Below are 21,094 nucleotides of genomic sequence, written 5' to 3' on the forward strand. Positions count from 1 at the left end.
TGAGTACTTGTTCTAACAACTTGCAAATCAATTATGTATATACTAGTGTAACAAGTTTTGGCTGTGTTTTAGGAACAGGTGCCTTTTAAACAGGAAAATCTAATTGTGGTATTTGCCTCAGCCAATATCACTTTTGTTTTAAAAGTGTTGCCATAAATAATTTGAATGGATGGCATGCTTTCCATTTCTGAATAGCCACAAACATGTAACTTATTCAGAAGATTTCTTCAGCTGTAGAAGTGAGACCTTCATCTGCTAAGAAGACTGCACTGGGAAAAATTTTTCTCATTGCTTTTCGTGGAGGATTTATGTTGGTTTGAAAATGAAAATTTTGATTCCTTGTCCTGTGAAAGTACATGCAGCTGTAAAAACCAAAATCTTATGGTTTCTTCAGCACAGAACTGTCCCACTTATTTTGGACTCAAATCTAGCCTACTCACCAGGCTGGACCACAGCTTAAAACTAGGAAATATACAAAGGGAACTCTGTCATTAGACAGTGTGAAATTTGGGCATTAAAGTTTCTTTCCTTCCAATCAAAGCCTCTAACACGATGCAGTTTACTCTTGTTTTACACTTACCTTTACTAAACCAGAAGTATCTCTCCTGAATGTTAAATGCAGCAAATTAGAAGTGGGCAGAGAGGCTGCTAAAATGGTAGTTGGGGTGGTCTTTTTGATCCAAGAAGTGAAGGTTCAGAGCATGATGGCAAGGGAGGAGGAAAATAAATTGTATTAAGATGAAAGAAACATAAAAAACAGCACTGGCCTGGTGTAGTGGTTAAGTTCGTGCGCTCTGCTTTGGCGGCCCCAGGTTCACAGGTTCAGATCCTGGGCGAGGACCTACGCACTGCTTATCAAGCCATGCTGTGGCAGGCATCCCATATATAAAGTAGAGGAAGATGGGCTCGGGTGTTCCCAGGGCCAATCTTCCTCAGGAAAAAAAGGATAGGCAACAGATGTTGGCTCAGGGCTAATCTTCCTCACACACACACACACACACAAAAAGTAACTTAAAAAAAAAAAGAAACATAAAAAACAGACAAGATGCCTTTTATTTTTAAATAAGTATGATTTTCCTACAAACCTAATAAGTAGCCCTACTATATTAGAGCATAGTAAGTGTGTTTGTACTGATAATGCCAAGTGGTTGGTGTTTTCTAGAACAAGTATAGAATTAACTAAGTTTTTCCATACCACCTTAACTAATGGTTCTCTTAGTCTTCAGTCCAAGGGTCTTCACTACCTGGATGCTCACCATATGGTAAACTGATGCCAAAAGGGTGGACTAATCTGAAGATGGATTTTTGTATATGTTTCTGGAAAATGTTGCAGGTTTTGCCTTTTTGTTAAAATTTTAAAGATCATAATATTTATTAATACATATTTATACTCTCAGAATTTCTAGTCTGGCAGCAAATGGAGTCCTTTTCTAAAACCATATGATTCTAACTTGTGCTTGTAATTTGTTTTCAGAGAGTTAGCCAATTTGTTTGAAGATATAAATTTCAGAACATAGTCAGTATTCCCTAAAGTACAGGAGGTTGGTCCAAACTTGTACTGACTTTATGACATTGTGTAGAAGTTGATCCTTAAAAAAAAAAAAAAAAATCCTAGGTATAAGCTTATATACTTGCCATTCATTTACTTCATAAAAGCAAGACATAGGAAAATGGTCTGGTCATTTGGGTTTTAGACATGTATACAGATTTCTCTTAATCTCAATAAGCTCTATGTTGTTTTTCATAGATTATAAATCACACTGTTTTCTTTCTTAGGGAGATAGTGAGTGGTTGAATACCAGGAATATGTTCAAAGTCAGACAGGCCGAGTTCAAGTCTCAGCTCCTCCCTCACTGGCTGTGTGACCTTGAGCAAGTTGCTTAACCTCTTTGAGCCTTTCTTTCTGTGTAAAATGGGCATCATAGTGCCTGCTTCACAAGGTTGTTCTGGGGGTTAAATGAAATTCGTGTGTAAGTGAGACTCGTGTACAGTGTATAGTTCGGTGTTCCCTCCCTGTTCCCATTCCCTTTCTGTTGGAAACAGAAAAATTTGGATTAGAAAGTTGCTGCCTTTTACTTTGCTTCTCAGTTGCCTCTTCTGTAACACTTATGATTTCATTTTCTTTTTAATATTTGAAGATGACTGAGTCCTAGAGGACATTGACTCAAGTTCTAGTCACATCCGCTTGAAAACGGTCAGCTCCAGCTTCCTCAGAATTAAAGGAAAATTTATTATGGTTGGCTTAGAGGGTTTCCTCTGACTTCCTTACCTGAGTTCTTCTAAAATTTTGCTCCAGTCTCCTCTCTTGGTGGAATACTTGAGAGTAGGTATGAAACGTTTTCTTTTAGGAATTAAGACTGGGGCCTTCAGTGGGCTCAGTCAGAGGGTCAGCTTAGAAATTACCTCCTTTATAGAAAGAGTTATCATTGTCTCTTCTCCCGGAATACATTTGGTAACTAAATATCTATGAATTTTTCAAGATCTTTTTATCCTATTGTTAGAGATTTTCATCCAAATCTTTGGTCTTAAGGTGCTATGATTAGTCTTGATTGGTGAATAGTCATTATTATGAGGAGGCTACAGTGGGAGAAGGAGGATTAGGCGCAGAATTTTTGAATGGAAGCAGACTAAATGTAGGGAGTTATCTGTAGATGCCAATGAAAAGCTCTTTACTGTAAGTACTGTCATGTTTCAGCTTCAGTTCTGTTTCCATGGCAACCACATGGTCGGTGAGTGCCAGGCTGAATGGTTTTACAGGAAGCTGAAAAACACTGCTATTCTAAATAGCTTTCTTTTTGCTGTAGAAAGGAGTCCTTCACTTACTGTAGGCTGGCCAACATTTACTGGGAACAAAGCAGGCTATTTATGCTGATTATATTCTGTGTAGAGGGTAAAGAAATGGGGAGAATGCCATTCCCTGCTTACTGACCTGTGAATTTGTTTCTCTGGTTGTTGTTCCTAGCATTTTGGAAAAACCAAATGACTTTTCTTTATTTCAGATATGGTTTCCTTGTTCATTTTAAGGAGAACTTATATTCTAGAGATAGAAGTGGTAAAAAACAAAAATGGGGTGGGTGGGTGGGATGTGTCTGGAATAATGTTAGTTATGTTAGTTATGGTGAAGGCAATCTGCTGAATTTATAGCTTTCAAGTATTTACGAGGGCAGTCTATTAAAAAAAAAAAGTGTCCCCTGCTAGCAATAGAAACAAAAAGATATCACTCAGGCAATTATTAAGCCTATTTTTTATTGTATATTAAAATTATTGTTTAGATTTTTCTTTACATCTTAAAAAACTTATATTTCTACCTGATAAAAAAAATTATGTATGGTAGACTAGTCTATGGGGGGTTCAGACTTAAATGCAGTTCCCTTTTGGCAATTTATGACTTGTAATGTGACCATTTCTGAGGGGAAAAAAATCAAGAGTATCAATGCATTTCCATTGAAAGCTTATATAATAATTTAAGTTTCAAATATAAGCCACTTACTGGACTTTCTTTCAAATCCTCTTTAGAAGTAAGCTAGAAAAAATTTTTTTAACTAGTCTTCAGTAGAGACAGCCTTTTAAAGCTTAACTCTGATAATGAAAGCATTTAATTTCAACAGGAGGTGTGGACTTTTGTCTTCTCTGTTTCCCTCTTTCCCTTTCTCCTTCTCCCTCGTTCTTTCATATATATACACACAGTTAAAGAAAATCATGAAAAATTCCAATGTGTATTTTGTACCCCTGATATCCATCATGCTATTGTTTCTTTTATAAAATATGGTCCTTATTCTGCAAGGTAGACATATCAAAGGTGCTAAGATTTCTATTTAGATAAGTTGATGCCAGTTTAAACTAGTCTCTCACTGAGATCCAGTGATGTTTCATTTGTATTTTTAACAAGCCTTGGAAATTTTCAATAAAATAGGTTTGGAAAGTATCTCAAGAGATCCTTATTTAATAGAACCCCAAGTCTTTGAATGGCACCAAATGGTAGGTTTAATTGCAAATTGCTTTTCTTTGAATCTCCTCTACCAAATGGTTGCAATAGCAGATTTCACAAGTAATTTTTCTCAAATCACCCTGAAAAAATGATGAAAGAGATTTAGTTCCTGAAAGAGCTTATGTGATCTAAGATGAATTTTTTAAGATGACTAGAGCCAAAATTTGATTAACCAGGTATTTGCTGAATACCTTCTCTAAGGAACTATAGGATTTGACTGGTGTGGTCAAGCCGTTTATAGGTTATCTTGGCATATAAAACCAATATCATAAATCTGGGAACAAGGACTATCTTGCACGATAATGGATTGATAGGAATTCACAGAAAGAGTGTGAGATGGAGCCTCTGGACAGGGTTACCTGGAGGAAATGGGACTCAAGGCATTTCATTAATTCAACAGAAATTTACTGAGCAAACCCTACATCCCAGGTGCTATGTACTATGCTGTAATTATAGTGATGAATAAGACAATGATCTTGCACATATGGAGCTCACAGTCTGGTGAGAGGTCCAGACACAAAACCAGGTAATTGCCTCAATGATAATGTCTGTGTTGGGTGAATTACAGAGTATTAAGGGAACACCTGGATTTGGAGGGCATGAAGATTTCTTTGAGGATGTGCGAAGCTGAAACTTGAACAGAAAGAAATCCCAAATGGACATTGCTATTTACCCACTTAAAATAGTGTTCCTTTTTTTCTCAGAAAAATGCACTCAACTTTTCTGAAAGCAGTCTCCTAAAGTATAAATAAGCTTTTCTTAGAAACTAAAATATTTAGACTTCAGAATTTTGTAGTAAGAAGAGATCTTAGAGAAATCCGACCTGCTTTACCACCAACTCCTTTGTAACTCTGGAAGGAGTAAGAAATACAAGATTTCCAAAGAGTGCCAGTGAGTCGGGAAATGGAGACCTTCTCTGGTTCACGAATGTGAGTATCCAGAGAAGATTATATCTCTGCGTCTTCTACCTTTTTTCTTTTGAGGAAAGAGTTTATTCTCCTCCTAATACATGCATAGTATTTTTATCAGACCTCAAGCCTTTGTATCTGTTTCTGTATCCTTTAACAGAGACCAAATAGGGAAAGGAAAAAAAAGTGGTTGTAGCACTCTGTTAAGAACTAGCACTGAAATTATGGCTGCCACCTATTCACCCTGACCTAATTAATCTGTCTGCTGAAGGATCGAAAAATTACTGTTTTTAAATGGCCCACATTCATTTGGAAAGCTTAGATACACTTCCATAGATACATTATTTCTCAGTTGGATATCTCTCCATTAGATCCTGCTGAGTGCTTTAATTTTGTACCTTAATAGAAATATTACTTTCCTCTCATTTGTGTAGCTTTCTTTTATAAGCCATGTAACATCCATTATTCCTGAAGAGCTTCTTGTGTTGAAGAAGGAATTTAGAAGCAAACAGTAAGAGGTCTTCTAAACTGATACACTTTTCCTTGTTAAGAATGACTTTGAGATGTTATTCCTGGTATTGATATATTTTTTTCTGAGTCAGATTTAGTAACATGGCCCATAATTCAATGTTAAATCCTAGTTGAAAAATTTATGATAAAAGGAGCAGACCACCAGAGCTAAAGAATAAGAAATATGTTAAAAAACATAAAATTATCTGTGTCCAAACATATGAAATATTCTAAAGGTATTGAATATTTTATTTTATAGGATGCTATTTTCATCAAGTTATTTCTTCTATGTGCTTCTTTATTCCTGTAGCAGTCAGGGTGTTCTTCTGTTACAGTGTTCTCCTATTGTAACATTTGGAACTGTAATTACTACATTTCTTGTCCATCTCCACCACTAGACTGTGTGCTGCCTGTTTTTTGCTTATGCCTGACATATAGTAGGCACTAGATTAATGTTAGAATGAATGTACAGTAGTAAATTAATGTGGCTCCCATTGGTGAGAGAGAGCTATTTTAGCTTAAATTTGACCCTGAGCATTTTGTCAGATGTTTCACTTTGAAAAGTATCCACTGAATTTGGGGCACTCTTAGGAACAATTAAATATGTAGTCCCATATACTTGTGAAATTTAAGCATGGGCAAATAATGACTGCATTACATTGAGGCCTAGTATTACACAAATATAATTTTAGCATAGAATTAAATTGATAGGCTTATAGTTCTGTTTATCTACATAATCTAAAAATGTTGACAGTTATGTGTATAGCTTACATATGTAGATATAGACCAATGCTTTGCTTTGACATACTACATTTAAGTCAAATCTTTCTTTTCTCTTTTGTAGTTATTCTAGGGGGCTGTTGGTAGAAACTATTCTTTAATATACACATATAAATATATTTATATGTATTATATGTATACATATATGTATTTATATGTATATTATATGAATCACATTTCTTTGTAGAATTTCTGGGAGCTTAAGATATCTTAATTTTTTTGGCTGTAATTTTCTAGTAGTGAAGGCTGTTAATGGAATGTTTCCAAGTTGTCAGTGATATTTTCTGGGAAAATTTCTAATTTATTGAACTTGTAGGAAAGCATGTACTAATTATTTATACTTTTAGAAAAGATCATCCATTAAGTTGAATTTTTAAAAAATATTTAAGGCCACAAAGTAATGAAAATGAAGAAGGTACCAACTGCTTTCACATGCTATCACATTTAGTCCTTAAAGATTAAATGAAATTGGTTTCTCGCTCGTTTTGTAGACAAAGAAACTGTGCCTCAGAGAGGTTAAGTTTATTGCCCAAGATTTTACGTGTATAAAAGGGAGGAGGCAACCAGGCTCAGCAGTATCGTGCTCTGCTCCCAGCAAAAGCTTAAGCTCAGCCAGTGCTTCCTGCACTGACACCTGAATTTTAAATAATACCATATACCTCTACAATGAAAGTGAGAACAACTGAAATCTGCTCATTCCCCTTCTGTGGATATTAGTTTTGGTTCACCTTTAATATACTGATCAACTTGCGTCTCTGCCTGCTGTGGTTCCGTTCTAAAGTTAACAGTTTAGTTAAACACAGTAATGAAAGTCCATAACAGTCCAGGTCTACATTGCAAAAAATATGAACAGAGGCTTGTATTTTAAATCAGCGGCAGTAGAGGGAGAGAAATTCTCATTTGTTCCTTATTTACTTATTATTGGTGCAGTCTAGTTTTTTGTATCATCTGTGTTCATATCAATTTTCTTCTATTGACTGGTCAGATGCAACCCCATGTAATAGTAACAATTTCAACTTAAAAGGTTTGGATTTTTCTAAAACACTGTATAGCTTGTTTCTAGTTTTACCTTCTTTCTAGTTTTGGAACCCAGAATTTTTATCATGCAGACTGTGGGACCCTGAGTGGGCCCTTAATGCTCCCTGCAGGCACATCATTTTTCCCTTCCCCATCACTCTCCCCACAATCACAGACTGCAGTTTCACATCTTTTCTTTCTCTTCAAACCTGCTGTACCTTCTCCCTCAGCCTCACTTTTGGCTGATGACTTTGCTTCGACTGTCTCAGTGAAGTGGGAAGCAATCCCCCAGGCCCACCACCATGTGTCCCCACCTGCAGCTTCCACCTGGCTTCCTTTACTGTCAAAGACTGGCCGCAGTCTCATGGAAGGTCAGTCCTTTCACCTGCATGCTGATCCCATTCTCTCTCACTCACGAAGGGGCGCAGTTCCAGCAATTTTCCCCTTTCTTTCTTGGCGTCACCAATTTTTTCCTGCCTGCTAGATCATTTCTAAAGCATAGTAACGTATGTTATTTCTCTCTTATCCATGGAGTCCACTTCCTCCTCCTGCCACCTTCCTATTCCTCTGCCCCACCTTTGCAGTCACAACTTCTTGAAAGAGTTGTCTGTGCTCAGTGTCTCGACTTCTTCTCCTATCCTCTGTTATAGCTGCTGCAGTTAGACTTTCTCTTCAACCACTGCACCAAAGCTGCTTTTGATCTTCAAGATCCCGGTGATCTCCACGTTGCTCAATTCAGAGATCACTTCTCGGTCTTCGTCTTACTTGGCCTGTCAGTAACATTGACCCTGTGGATTGCTCCCTCCTCCTTGAAACACTTTCTTAACTTGGTTTCCACCAAACTACAAACTCTCCCTTTTCTTCCCTCACTGGCTGTTCTTTCTCAATCTTCCTCACTCGTTTTACTTCTTCTCCCTTACCTTGTAATGCTGTTGTGCTTCGGAGCTCGGGCCTTAGACTTCTTCCCTATGTGCATTCATTGCCATAATTGATCTTAAGGTTTTAAATACCATCCATATGCTGGCGATTCCCAAATTTATATCTCCAGCCCAGATCTCTCCTATGAAATTCAGATTTGTAAATGTCCAACTTTCTACCCAGTATCTCCTCTTGGATGTTTACTAGGTATTTCAAAGTTACTGTTCCAAATCTGAATTCATGAGCGTCCTCTCCACCACTAAATTTTCCCATTATCTTGTGTTCTTTCTTGTCAGCGTTAATGGCAACCCCATCCTTTTAGTGGCTCAAGCTGTCATATTCTTCTCTATTCTTTCATGTCCCCATATCCAGAGAGCAGTGTGACCCCTTCTCACTACATCCACTCCTAACACCTTGGCACAAGCTACTCTCATCTCTTGCCTGAAGTAGCAATAGCCTCCAACTACACTGCTCTCTATCCTTGCCCTTTCACTGTCCAATCTGAGCACAATGTGATCCTGTTAAAAGATGAGTCATGTTGTGGCAGCCCTCTGCTCTGAAGGCTCCCAATGGTTTCCCATCTCACTCAGAGGAAAGACAAAGTCCTTACCAGTAGCTGACGAGGCCCTCCACAATCTGCTTACCTTCTCTTATCTTTCTGATCTTTTCTCCCACAGTGACTCTCCCCCTCTTACTGTGTTCCAGGACTGTTTCTTGTGAACATGCCATGCCTGATCTCTACAGGGCTTTTGCATCTTCTGCTCTCTCTGCCTAGAACACTTTCCCCCAGATGTTCATGTGGCTTTCTCCCTTACCTCTTTTAATATTTTGTTCAAATGTCACCTTTGCAATGAGGGCTTCTCTGACCACCTTATTTAGTATTGCAGCCCCATCCCCTGCCTTCACTATTCCCCTGCCTTGCTTTATGTTTCTCCATAGCACTTATCACCTTTTAATATTGTGTAAATTCACTTATGCATTTTTTTAAAGATTTTATTTATTTATTTATTTTCCCCCCAAAGCCCCAGTGGATAGTTGTATGTCATAGCTGCACATCCTTCTAGTTGCTGTATGTGGGACGCAGCCTCAGCATGGCCGGAGAAGCAGTGTGTTGGTGCGCGCCCAGGATCCGAACCCGGGCCGCCAGCAGCGGAGCGTGAGCACTTAACCGCTAAGCCACGGGGCCGGCCCCTCACTTATGCATTTTTATTGTGCGACAACTCACACTTGCTCTATGAGGGCAAGGATTTTTGTCTCTCTCTTTTTTTTCTTGACCAATGTTTCTCTACTACCTAGAGTAGTACCTGGCACAGAATAAGTTCTCAATACAAATTTGTTGAATGAAGATGGAAGTATTTTAACATTTTATGAGAGATGTCGGTGTCTTGAGTACACCTTAATAAAATTGGTCAAAATACATATTTGTTTATCTCAATTGTATCATTTATTCACTTGGTAGCTATCATTTCTTGAGAAATGTGAGGAAACCAGGAAGAGGGCTCTCACCAGAACCCAACCATGCTGGCAACCCTGATCTTGGACTTCCAGCCTCCAGAAGTGTGAGAAATAATTACTATTGTTTAAGCCACCTAGTCTGTGGTAATTTGTTATAGCAGCCCAGACTGACTAAAACACTGCTTAAAAGCCTCAGACACTGACCTGAGCTGAGTTTCAGTGAAGTACAGAAGCTTGATGAGAATTGGAATGAACGAGCAGTATCCATGCCTGTTCCACTTAGTGTGTCTAGTTCACTATCTTCTCTCTAGAGCATTGTTTTTTAACTCTATAGTGAGATCTTTTTCCCAATAAAAAGCTAACCAGTGATCAGAAAGACTTAAGGAATTATTGAGATTGAGCAATCCTTCTAAGTACTAGTGCACTGATTTTTTAAAACTTTATTATTTGGAAAGGAGTACTTTTTAAAAAAGAGACATTATACAGCCCATCGAAAAACAGGTAAAAGTGCAGCCCATCTACATCCAAAGTCCTGGAAGATGAATGTGCTCCCGAGATGGATCTGAAACTGATACAGTATGGCGGACCCTTTTTTGAAAAAAATAATATAAAATGAAGACTACACGTTTAGGTACAGGGCCTTGAAAGGGCCCTGAAGCTTAAGACTTATTAGCTTCATGGCAAATCTTCCGCTATCTTAATGAAAATGGTGGTGGTGGTGATGGACATGATTGTTAACACACTGAGTTACTGTTCCAAGCAGTTTTCATACATTAATCCTCAAAACAACCTCAGTGCATTGTACCAGAGGAACAGAGAAGTCATGCCCAAGGTGACACAGCTGGGGAGTGGGGTTGCTAGGAGAGTGAGGAGGGGCAGAATGGTAAAGAGCACTAAACTGAGAGCAGAGACCTTCGTCAGCCCCAGCTTTGCTACCCATTAATCAGAAACCTGGAAAACATCACTTAGCCTTTTGTGTATATCCTTGACTTCACCTGTAAAACGGGACTATTGATGCCAGCTGTGAGCCCCTCGCTCTGTTGTTCTGAGGTCCGGAGAAAGTGTGTAAAAGTGCTTTGTGAAGAGTAAAATGCTTGGAAATGTAGTGTGATATTAAACAACATTCATTCCAATTCAATTTTATAGGTTAGGCTTAAAAATACATTTAATTTCGCTGACTTTTTATTTCACTTTTAATGTTTCTAATTTATTTCTTGGATGTGTTTGTTTTTTTTTTTAGGTTACTTGTCTGCAAGACTTTTTTGGTGATGATGATGTTTTTATTGCATGTGGACCTGAAAAATTCCGTTATGCCCAAGATGACTTTGTCCTGGATCACAGTGGTGAGGCAATTCATTGATCCTCTTTGTAACCCTGAGATGAAAGTTTGGGATTTAGTTACTTGGTGCATGTTAAGTGGTCTGGTGTGTTGGAGAAAGATGGCATTGGTGGTATTCTTTATGAATTAAAGTAGAGAATAAAATGAAAGTATTTACCTAGTTGTAAAAAAAAAACACCTAATTCAAGTAGTTAAGTTGTTTTCATTTTTTAGCAATTTGGTTCCATCTCTTTTTACTGCATTGTTTTCCCTCTGAAATGGATTTCCTGCCCTCTTCCAGAATAGTGGCTAGCTATGCCGTCTTAAATATATGGATAGTGTCGAACCTGAAACAGCTGTACGTTTTCCATGTCCATAAAAAGATACATAAAAGGATAATAACTAAATTGTTAATAGTGATTATTTCAGGTCTCTTTTTACCTCACTGTTCTGCTTCCAACTTTTTAAAAAACAATAACGTTCATTGTGTGTGTGTATATATATATGCAGAAAAAAATAAAGCTATTTTCATTGATGGGATAAGAAAATCCCTTTCTCTTAATTTTAGCCAGTGTATGGAGTTTTCAACTATTTAGCAATAACCTCAGTGATTTCAAATATCATTGATTCTGGGAAAATTGCTTTACTCTGTTGTCTTGAATTAATTTAAACCTATTACCTGTAATAGTGATTATTGTAGCTGATAGTAAAGTCGCATTCATCTTTAAATGAGGTAAAATCGTACAGACATAACATTTCACAGAGGAGAGGGAAGTTAGAAATATCATCTCACTCTTTAATTTCATGAATAAGGAAAGTTGGCTTTTCAAAAATTAGGCTTGATGGTAGACCCCTCCCAGTTGCAGTGATTCTGACAGTCCAGAATTAGAGAAACATATTACCAAATAAATATGGTGATCCATAGACTTTTTAAAATTCAAGATGATACATTCTGTGATACCAGACCCGGGTGTAATTCTTTCCTGTAACACTATGTCATTACTTTGGGGTAATAATTTATCTACTTTGAGCTTGGGCCTAGTTTATCTACTCTCTTTGTTTTTCTATTTTGTTTTTCTCGCTGCTGCCATGTTTCTTTGAGGGTTTCTGTACTGTCTTATATTGTATTGGTCTGGCCCTGCTTTAAACTGGTAATGTCACTGGAAAGTCCTTAAAGAATTGCAGATAATGTCCTTTTTGTATGATCTGTGCTCCCCTATTCTTATGGATGATTAAGGGTGACTGAAACATGTATTTACATGCCATCTGTATTTTATATTTTTCTTGATTTTAGCTTAGTTTCATTTCATAATATTTCTTTGTTAATAGTAGTCATTTTGAAAGTTGGGACACTGAAACTCAATGATGTGTTCTAGGTTATAAAGTTAATTTGGATAACAAAGACAACAGTAGAATCTTTATTGAGCACTTACTATGCATGTACCAGGCATTGTATTCAGCACTTTACCTGTATGTTGTAAATTTACATAAGCTAGTTGGATCATTAGTAGTTTTTTGTTGATTTTGCTAGTGATGAACTCCATTAGAGGTAGGTGAAAGTTACTGATTTCTTCCCTCTCAATTGCTAATTATTTAACCTTCTGCAAACTGAGGATAACAATAGTGGCTTTTTAATAAGATTTTGTTAATTAAAAGTTAATAAATGTAAAGCAGTTATCAGGGTGCCCGTTACATACTGTATGCTATTGCTATTGTTATTGTTGTTGTTAATGTTATTATACTACTGCAACTACCATCAGGTCATAAAATTTTACAGTGAAAGCAAGTCTCAGACCTGATTCTGCCACAACTACATTTATTAGGAGGCAAAGATTTTTTAAAAATCAGTTATTTAACTTGTGTTGTAATCTTGATGAAGTCCCAACTCTTTGTCCTTTTAGGCTTCTGACAATGTCTTGCATTAAGTTGCCATTCAAAGTCCATCGAATTCAGCTAACCTAGTCTTAGTCAAGTAAAAAAATCGTCCATTAAGAGCTGGATGCAGGCCTGGCTCAGATTCCTAAACCTAGGGTGTAGTTCTGAAGTTTTGGTTGTTGGCTCTCTAGATTTACACATCCTGCTCATAGGAGAGTGGCAGTGCCTTTCAGATGTTTCTAGGAGGCCGGCCCCATGGCTTAGCGGTTAAGTGCTTGCGGTCCGCTACTGGTGGCCCAGGTTCCAATCCCAGGCGCGCACTGACACACCACTTCTCCGGCCGTGCTGAGGCAGCGTCCCACATACAGCAACTAGAAGGATGAGCAGCTATGACATACAACTATCTACTGGGGCTTTGGAGAGAAAAAGGGAAAAAAAAGGAGGAGGATTGGCAATAGATGTTAGCTCAGGGCTGATCTTCCTCAGCAAAAAGAGGAGGATTGGCATGGATGTTAGCTCAGGGCTGATCTTCCTCACAAAAAAAAAAAAAAGTGTTTCTAATCCACAAAACACTCTAACATCCACAATGCTAATTAACTAAGCTGAAGTTGCTATAGGCCCCTCTGAGTAAGGTTTTGATTAGGGTCTTTCAAATGCTAACTAGCCTCCCCTGGTGTGTATTTTCCTGATTAGTGTACTTCACATGTTAATTTATTGCCCCTGGGGTATAGATTAAAACCAACCCACATTTTATCTTCCTGCATAAATTGAAGTATTTTAACGTAAATTACAGACAATATATTATCTAATTTAATCCTTATAACAAGCCTATGAAGCAGATTTATTCTTATCCCAATTTCATAGGGAGAAAAGCAGGTTTAGAACCTATCCAAGGTCCCCCAGTTAGCAAAGTCAAATCCATGATTCATCCAAAATCTGCATGACTCCAAAACCCATGGTCTTAATTATTCAAATTAGAAGTGATTATTTTAGCTGTAATTAGTTCTGGTACTCTAAATGCTTTTTTATTTGGCAGTTTATGGAAAGACCAAAGTTATTGTTTAAAGCTAGTTTCCTTGTTTTTGATGCTCCATACTTTGAGAAGATGGAAAATAAGACTGAAAGGAGTTCGTAAATTAGAGTCCCATATTTTTTAAGAATATCAAAGAGTTGGAGAGAATAATAAACTTGTAGCCGTTGTCTGTCAATGCTACTGACTAAAAAAAAAGTTGCACATGTTTAGATTAGGCTGTGGATATGTGTGTATAAGTTAGGAAATTGGGATTTCTGTGTTCATTGAGAACTCCATCTGGAACAATGAGGTGATGTCACAAGGTGTGTAGCCTAACTAAAGATAACCTCAGGTGTACTTTTGGGATGGTTGCTTTGTGTATTAAAGTTGTTTAAGAGTAATAGAAAAATGCTCAGGTAATGGTTCTAGGCAGTCAACGACTCTCCCATGTGATCTTCCTTTGTTTAGTATTAAAATCAGATCTATTTAATGCACTTTCCTTCCTTTCTAGAATGCCGTGTCTTGAAGTCATCTTATTCTCGCTCCTCAGCTGTTAAGTATTCTGGATCCAAAAGCCCTGGGCCCTCTCGACGCAGCAAATCACCAGCTTCAGGTAGTTAATGGAAAAGGAATGGATGGTCACAGAAGGAGCGGATCATTCTCCTTCAGTTTTATTTAATTATTATGAATTAGTAGTCTTTCCCATCCTTATATGCAGCCAGGTTCCAGAACAACATATAAATGACATGATTTTTAAAACCAAAAATTCAAGTCTATTTCTCAAAGTTATAATACGTTTCCTAAGAAACTTATTTGTTTTGTTATGACACATTTTTTCAAGAACAATCTTATTATCTAGATTCTTCTCCTGCTATTTACATAAAAGTGTTTCACATTTTGGCCACTGTGTGCTGCATTTTTAATTTTGTGCTAAATGATTGTGGACATTTTCTTCTCATTGGTTTAAAACTTGGACGTACACACCTAACACAGAAATGTATTTACTTGATAAATTTCCACAGGCTTTTCCTTCATCAAATGGTTTAATAGTAGCAACGATTATTGTTGGAAAATAGTGCTTGTTTAAGAGTCAAGCTTACCAGTAATTAAGTTTCTTTCAGGTCCTAAGCCTATATATTTGTCATAATTCTGTTTTTGACATTTTTTTAAAAAATGAACACATCCATAAATATCTTGATATATTGATTCTATAAGGTTTGTTTATAGTAATTATAAATAATTTGATGACATCATTTCCCATTGAGGAAAGGATTGTGAAAAACCGTGATTTTACATGTGGGAAATCTAGAACATGTGACAGTAGTGTCAATAAAAGCTGTCTTAAGCATCAAACTTTTTATAAAAGACTGAGTTTTTCGGACATTCTACTTTTCACTGTTTCCCCTTCAGCACCTACTCCACTTTCTTTGGGTTGTTTACCCTTCTTATTGTGTACACGTTTAGACCTGCTGAATAACCACTCTCCTTACTGTCTCCTCCTCCTTGTATATACTGAATGTGTACAGTAAAGAGGAGTGGCCACCACTCCAGTGCCTACTCTACAGCCAAATCCCCAGGTGAGCCATGATTATTGTGGCTTTGTCGCTCTGCTGGGTTTTTGTTTTTGTCTTTTGCCACATTTCTGTTTCCTTCTGCTCCATTTCCATGAATGTATCTGGCTTGTACCAGTGTACATCTGTGCAGCATGAAATGCTTCACAAGGCATAGGATGCTTCAGCCTCCCTTATTTATTAGAGAACCGGTCATCGTCAGAAGATTGCCAAGTGCCTGCCTGTATGTCGTCGTAGTACACAGTGGTCGAGGAGGCACATCGCCTCAAGGGGTCTATCTTGTAGTTAATTTTGGAAAATAGTCTGTTACTGAAAAGACTGAAGTTTGTTGGTAACATGAAAATGGCCGTAGAAGCAATTATAATATTCTCACCTTCCTCTGGGGTTAATAGGCTCAACACTCCCTCTAAAAAATATTGACAATAGTAACTGAAAGCATCTCTTGGCTGTTAAGCTTGTTTCAAATCATATTATGCTTTCTATAAAGTATCTCAAATACTGAGAAAGCTAGTATAACATGAAATTTTCATGAATACACTGAAGTGAGCTTACCATATAGTGGATATAGATTTTTGTCAAGTTCTTAGCTTTTGTTTTAGTGATAGGTTTACAGATGCTTATCATATCAGTAAAATAACTAAATGAAAGTGGGGAGAGTGGGTCAAGAATCAGGTATTATGAAGACACCAATTTTGTCTCCCTGAGGTCTAAAGAGGGAAATTAACGTACTGAACTAAAAACATGTTTCATAGCCATTAATTGTCCTGCAGACCAGCTGCTTCATAACATAGCCTAATAAATGTATAAATCTTTTTAACTTGAATTTGAAATGCTTAGAAATTGGTTTGAGAAAATCTTAGCATTCCCAAACTCCAAATTTTTAACTGAGTACATATTTGGATTTGGGTTAATGGAGTAGATCTTAAACTCATAAGTAAAAGGTGCGAGATGTTTAAATCACATTTCAGAGGGCAAATGGCTTCTTTATAAGAGATTAATTAACTCAAAAGCGTTTTCAGCACATACTGAAGTTATGAAAATTGAGGCCTGGGTCAATTGCTGGGACTTCACTGTAATTGCAGAGAAAGTTACTATATTTATTCATATTATGTTCTCTTCCTACTTCCAGGAAGGAGAGTTTTGTATTATTAAAAAGCCACAGTAGGGGCTGGCCCAGTGGCATAGTGGTTAAGTTTGCACGCTGCGCTTTGACAGCCTCTGGTTCGCAGGTTCAGATCCCGGGTGCGGACCTACGCACTGCTTATCAAGCCATGCTGTGGCAGATGTCCCACATATAAAGTAGAGGAAGATGGGCACGGATGTTAGCCCAGGGCCAATCTTCCTCAGTAAAAAGAGGAGGATTGGCAACAGATGTTAGCTCAGGGCTAATCTTCCTCACCAAAAAAAAAAAAAAAAAAAAAGCCACAGTACCCAGAAGTATAACTTGCTTTTACAGACTGCTTTAGCTGTGGTATACCTGTTACCATTTAGCAAATTCCATGGGACTAATTGGAATTTCAAACAGAATTAGTAACTTTGTAAATATAATAATGTACTTTTTCAATCTTTGGACAGAAGTGCTCGCATAAGTGAATTCTGGTTGACTGAATTCCTCAACAAAACTCTGATTTATCGAAGTAACTAACTAGTATGTAATAAACACACAGAAATTAATCTGGGTAACGTAAGTGGGTAAGTAGTTACCATAATTTGAGTCTTAAAACTTCTCAGTTTAGGGGCTGACCCAGTGGCATAGTGGATAGGTTCGCACACTCCGCTTCGGCCCGGGGTTCTCGAGTTCACGTCCCCAGTGTGGACCTACACGCTGCTGTGGCATGTGGCAAACTGTGCTGTGGCAGGCATCCCACGTGTAAAGTAGAGGAAGATGGGCACGGATGCTGGCCCAGGGCCAGTCTTCCTCAGCAAAAAGAGGAGGATTGGCAACAGATGTTAGCTCAAGGCTAATCTTCCTCACTGAAAGAAAAAAAAATCTCGCTTTAGGTTTCAAGCTTGTGAATATTTCATAGTCCACCAAGATAAAAAGTATTCAGAGCAAATTAATAAACAAGCAAACAGAAAAGCCCCCCAAGTCTGTTTCTTAGCTTACAGTTGAGGAGAGGGGGGAATAAAAGCCTTGTTTCGGGAGAGAAAATCAGAGGTGTAGTGAAGGAGTGGGAGCATCACAAGGAGGCTGGCTGGTCCTTGCACACCTTCCATTTGGTGGCAGCAGAGTGAGGGAAGAGGGCACGATGTGGCACTGTCTCAGGTCCCACTTACAGTTCCAGAGACTCTGGAGAAATGTGCACATAAATGAAATTAAGGGCTACTTATTAGAGAACATTTTTTAGAAGCTTCCAAATGCTATCAGAAATTTAGAGGGCTACATGTGACTTAGTATCTCTTTAGGATGAGAGTTATTTTGGGGAAAATATGGACATGTAGTTACTGACGCCGGTTAAATGCCTGGCAATGAGTTTCCTAGGAATAGGAAACTATTCCTAGGCAGGGGATGTATTTTTAGGGAGATTGGTCAGCTACCGAGATCACCATTTGCAGGAATCGATTTTTCTCCTTTAGTCCTTTTCTATCATCATTGCAAGGAAGTCTTAGATATCCGTGTGGTGTCTGAACATCTGTGAATGCTAACAGCACTTATTGAGGAGGAACTGGTGACCTGTACAGGTTGCTGTGTGGGGCGAAGAAAAAAAGGAATAAAATTCAATCTCGGCTCACAGCAAGTTTACCAGTTCGTTGCCCATAGTAATCTCTATTTTATGTAAATTCCTACCACCAGTTCTCTTCAAAGAGAATTTTAAAAAGAAATAACCTTAATTGAAATTTAACTTAATTGAGAACTAATCAGGGCTGTTGAATACTCTTAAAAGTTTCTAATTAATTGTGTAGTCATTTGTGTTGTACTTGCCCTCTAAATACCGACATACGTTTGTTAAGAAAATCTAGGTAACTGATAGTTATCTTTGAATGAGTGGCTTTGAATTAGAAAAATTAGTGTCATAATTTAAAAATAACTAGACAAAGTTTTCATCTTGACTAAACTTTTTAAATAAGCTGTACAATAAACAAACAAGACTTCATAAACCGAAAGAGTCATCTCTGTTGACACAGGCTTCATTTAATCACAAATACTTGACCCTGGACTTCTGCCTCTGCTCGAGGACTGGCGCTCACTTTTTTGAATCACCTATTCAGGACCTTTAGCTGTGCATTTTGCTTTTTATACTTATTAGCGTCATTTAAAATAATAGTTGTCTGCTCCCTTGAATTAAAAAAAAAAAAAAAAAGGAGATGGACTTTTCTTTCCATATGGACGAATGGCATTTTTCATCTACTTTGGGCAAAAGCATTGAAGATTAATGATAAAAGAGGTTACTTACCCCAGTAGTAGATATTAACTACCAGCTTTTTGAAATGACAGCAGAAATGGATCCAGGTGATACCATTAGGAATAAACGTGAGTCATACTGAAATGTTTGACCAGCATTCTCTGGTAGAGAATCCCCGAATTAACGTTCCCCCCTAAACAGCAGCAGCCATACTCTTCTAGCATAGGCTCTAAATTGAGCTTTCAACCTAAGAAGTGTATGAAAGTTTGGAGGGGGAAAGCATAAAAAACCACCAAGATTTGCTAAATAATGGGGAAGTTAAGCTCTAAAGAAAACAAAATGGAAGGAATTAGAAATAACTAGTCTAGATAAAAAGAAAGTTGGAGTGTCTTTTATGACTTTCAAACAAATAAGTAGGTATTACAAGGAAAATGACCAGTAATTTTCCATTTCCATTAAGAATATACTTAGAAAATGTGTTTGGATTACGGTGGATTTGATTTGGGAGAGCCGTAAGAACTTCTTGGTTATTCAGGTTGGTATTTACCAAGATAGTGGATATTGGAGGTTATGGAACAACCTTCATAGTAGATCATTACAAATATAATAGCCATTCACTTCTCTACCCTTGTTGGCAAACAGGATATATGGACAAGTTCTTGTTCACATCTCTGATTCCATAATGTTTTATATATTTGTTTATGTCACTGTTAGAAAACTATTATCAACAGTAATTCTGGTTTCACTCCTTATTTGTCTAATGCTTTGTCTTTAATACAATAAGATACATTATTTTTGCTTTTTGCTGATTTGCTATTTGCTTTGAGCTTTAAATGAATCGAAGCTTCATTGGAGCTATGTTGTGCATGTGCTTAGCGTTTTTAAACAATCTGTTTGTTTTGGGTTTTAATGACCTCTGTCCCCTTTGTTCTCTTATGATCAGTGAATGGAACTCCCAGCAGCCAGCTTTCCACTCCTAAATCTACAAAATCCTCCAGTTCCTCTCCAACTAGCCCGGGAAGTTTCAGAGGATTAAAGGTATGAAATAGGATGGTGGCATGTTTGTGTGATTTCGTTATTTTGAGTTGCGTAGTTTAGTAGTTTACTTTGTTCAGGGCTTGGCTGCAGTAACAAAGCAAAAAGGAAAGAGTTCAGTATTTGGAGCCAGGAAGACCTGGCTTTGGATCCTGTATCCTGTTTCATTTTGTAATTTGGGCCAGCTCACTTAAGTCTTCTGTGCTGAAGTGTTCCCATCTCTAAAGTGGGAATATAAGGTTGTGGTAAGAATTGAATATAACGTGGTAAAGTACTATAAGTAGTAGTTTCCCTGTTATTATCAAAATGATTTGCAATGGCAAAGGCTTGGAGAACACTCTGATTCTTTTTTAAATCTCATTTTGAATCATGATTTTAAATATTGCTAACATAATTTGACTTGGTGAAAGTCTAAAATAGAGTGGAATACTAGTATAATACTTATGTATAAGTAGTACTACAAGAAAAATATGTTCATTTTGGTGAAGAACTTAGAAATAAATTTTAAGTTTTGACTGTGATGTCCTAAAGATATAAACAGTAACTTAACAGGATTAGTGGTTGGTTTAGCAGGCATTTTATCTAATAGAGAGGGAGATGAATGACGAGAGAAACCAAATTTGTCAAATTTCAACAAGGTTAATTGATTTAGTAGCTTTCAATAATTTAAATTTATAAGGGAAGATTTCCCTGGTAAAATAGTAGTAAATGATTGGGGCTAAAGATTGAAAGTTTCCTTTTGTGGAAATAATCAGATTGTCTATGTGGTAATGTACTCTGAAAATACTGAAGTATACACAGTGCCATGTATATTTGGGTAAATTAACTTTCATTCTCTTGGAGTGTTTGGTTGACAATGGAAATACCTTCATTAGGAATACGTTCTCCAAAGTTGGTTGCCTAAACACTTTAGATATCCTCTGAGTGGGTTTCTTTACCTTAAGGATGTTGAAAAATATTTTTAATTAGTAAGATGAGTGGTAAGCGCCTCACCACCCTTGGCTGAATGAGGAATGAGAACTTGCCAAGTGTGGCGTCCCGACATCTTTAGAGCAGTGAGGTCTGTGATCACCCCACTTCTCCAAGGGTTTCATTCTCCACCTGATTCTAAGGTTTGCTTGTCCTGCCCTGAGAATGTTATGTCTACTTCAGAGTGAACTTGTGTGGTTCTTATCTAAGTGCCTGAAATCAAAAAGAGAAATTCCCCCCGAAAAAGGACAGATTGTCTGTTTTTGTGCTTGCTTGCTTATGTACATTGGCAGAATTTGAGCTGAGACTAGTACAGTAATGTGCCACATATCTACGTTTCAGTCAACGACGGACCGCGTATACTACGGTGGTCCCATAAGATTAGTGTCATACA

The 21,094-nt window shown here is 37.5% G+C and overlaps 1 protein-coding gene across 7 annotated transcripts in view; it reads left to right on the plus strand.

Annotated features, from left to right (window-relative positions):
• DCLK2 (doublecortin like kinase 2) overlaps positions 1 to 21,094 on the plus strand; it is a 141,316-nt gene that overhangs the window by 71,384 nt on the left and 48,838 nt on the right. For all 7 annotated transcript variants that reach the window (XR_009221549.1, XR_009221548.1, XM_058550171.1 and 4 more), the window contains exons 3-5: positions 10,817 to 10,919; positions 14,293 to 14,394; positions 19,640 to 19,734. Coding sequence is in view for 5 of the 7 variants with exons in the window: in XM_058550171.1 (XP_058406154.1) it covers positions 10,817 to 10,919; positions 14,293 to 14,394; positions 19,640 to 19,734 (300 nt within the window). In the remaining 2 variants the exon portion in view is untranslated. The remainder of the gene's footprint in view (positions 1 to 10,816; positions 10,920 to 14,292; positions 14,395 to 19,639; positions 19,735 to 21,094) is intronic.

The sequence above is a fragment of the Diceros bicornis genome, chromosome 11 (assembly GCF_020826845.1).
Source record: "Diceros bicornis minor isolate mBicDic1 chromosome 11, mDicBic1.mat.cur, whole genome shotgun sequence".
Classification (NCBI taxonomy): Eukaryota; Metazoa; Chordata; class Mammalia; order Perissodactyla; family Rhinocerotidae; genus Diceros; species Diceros bicornis.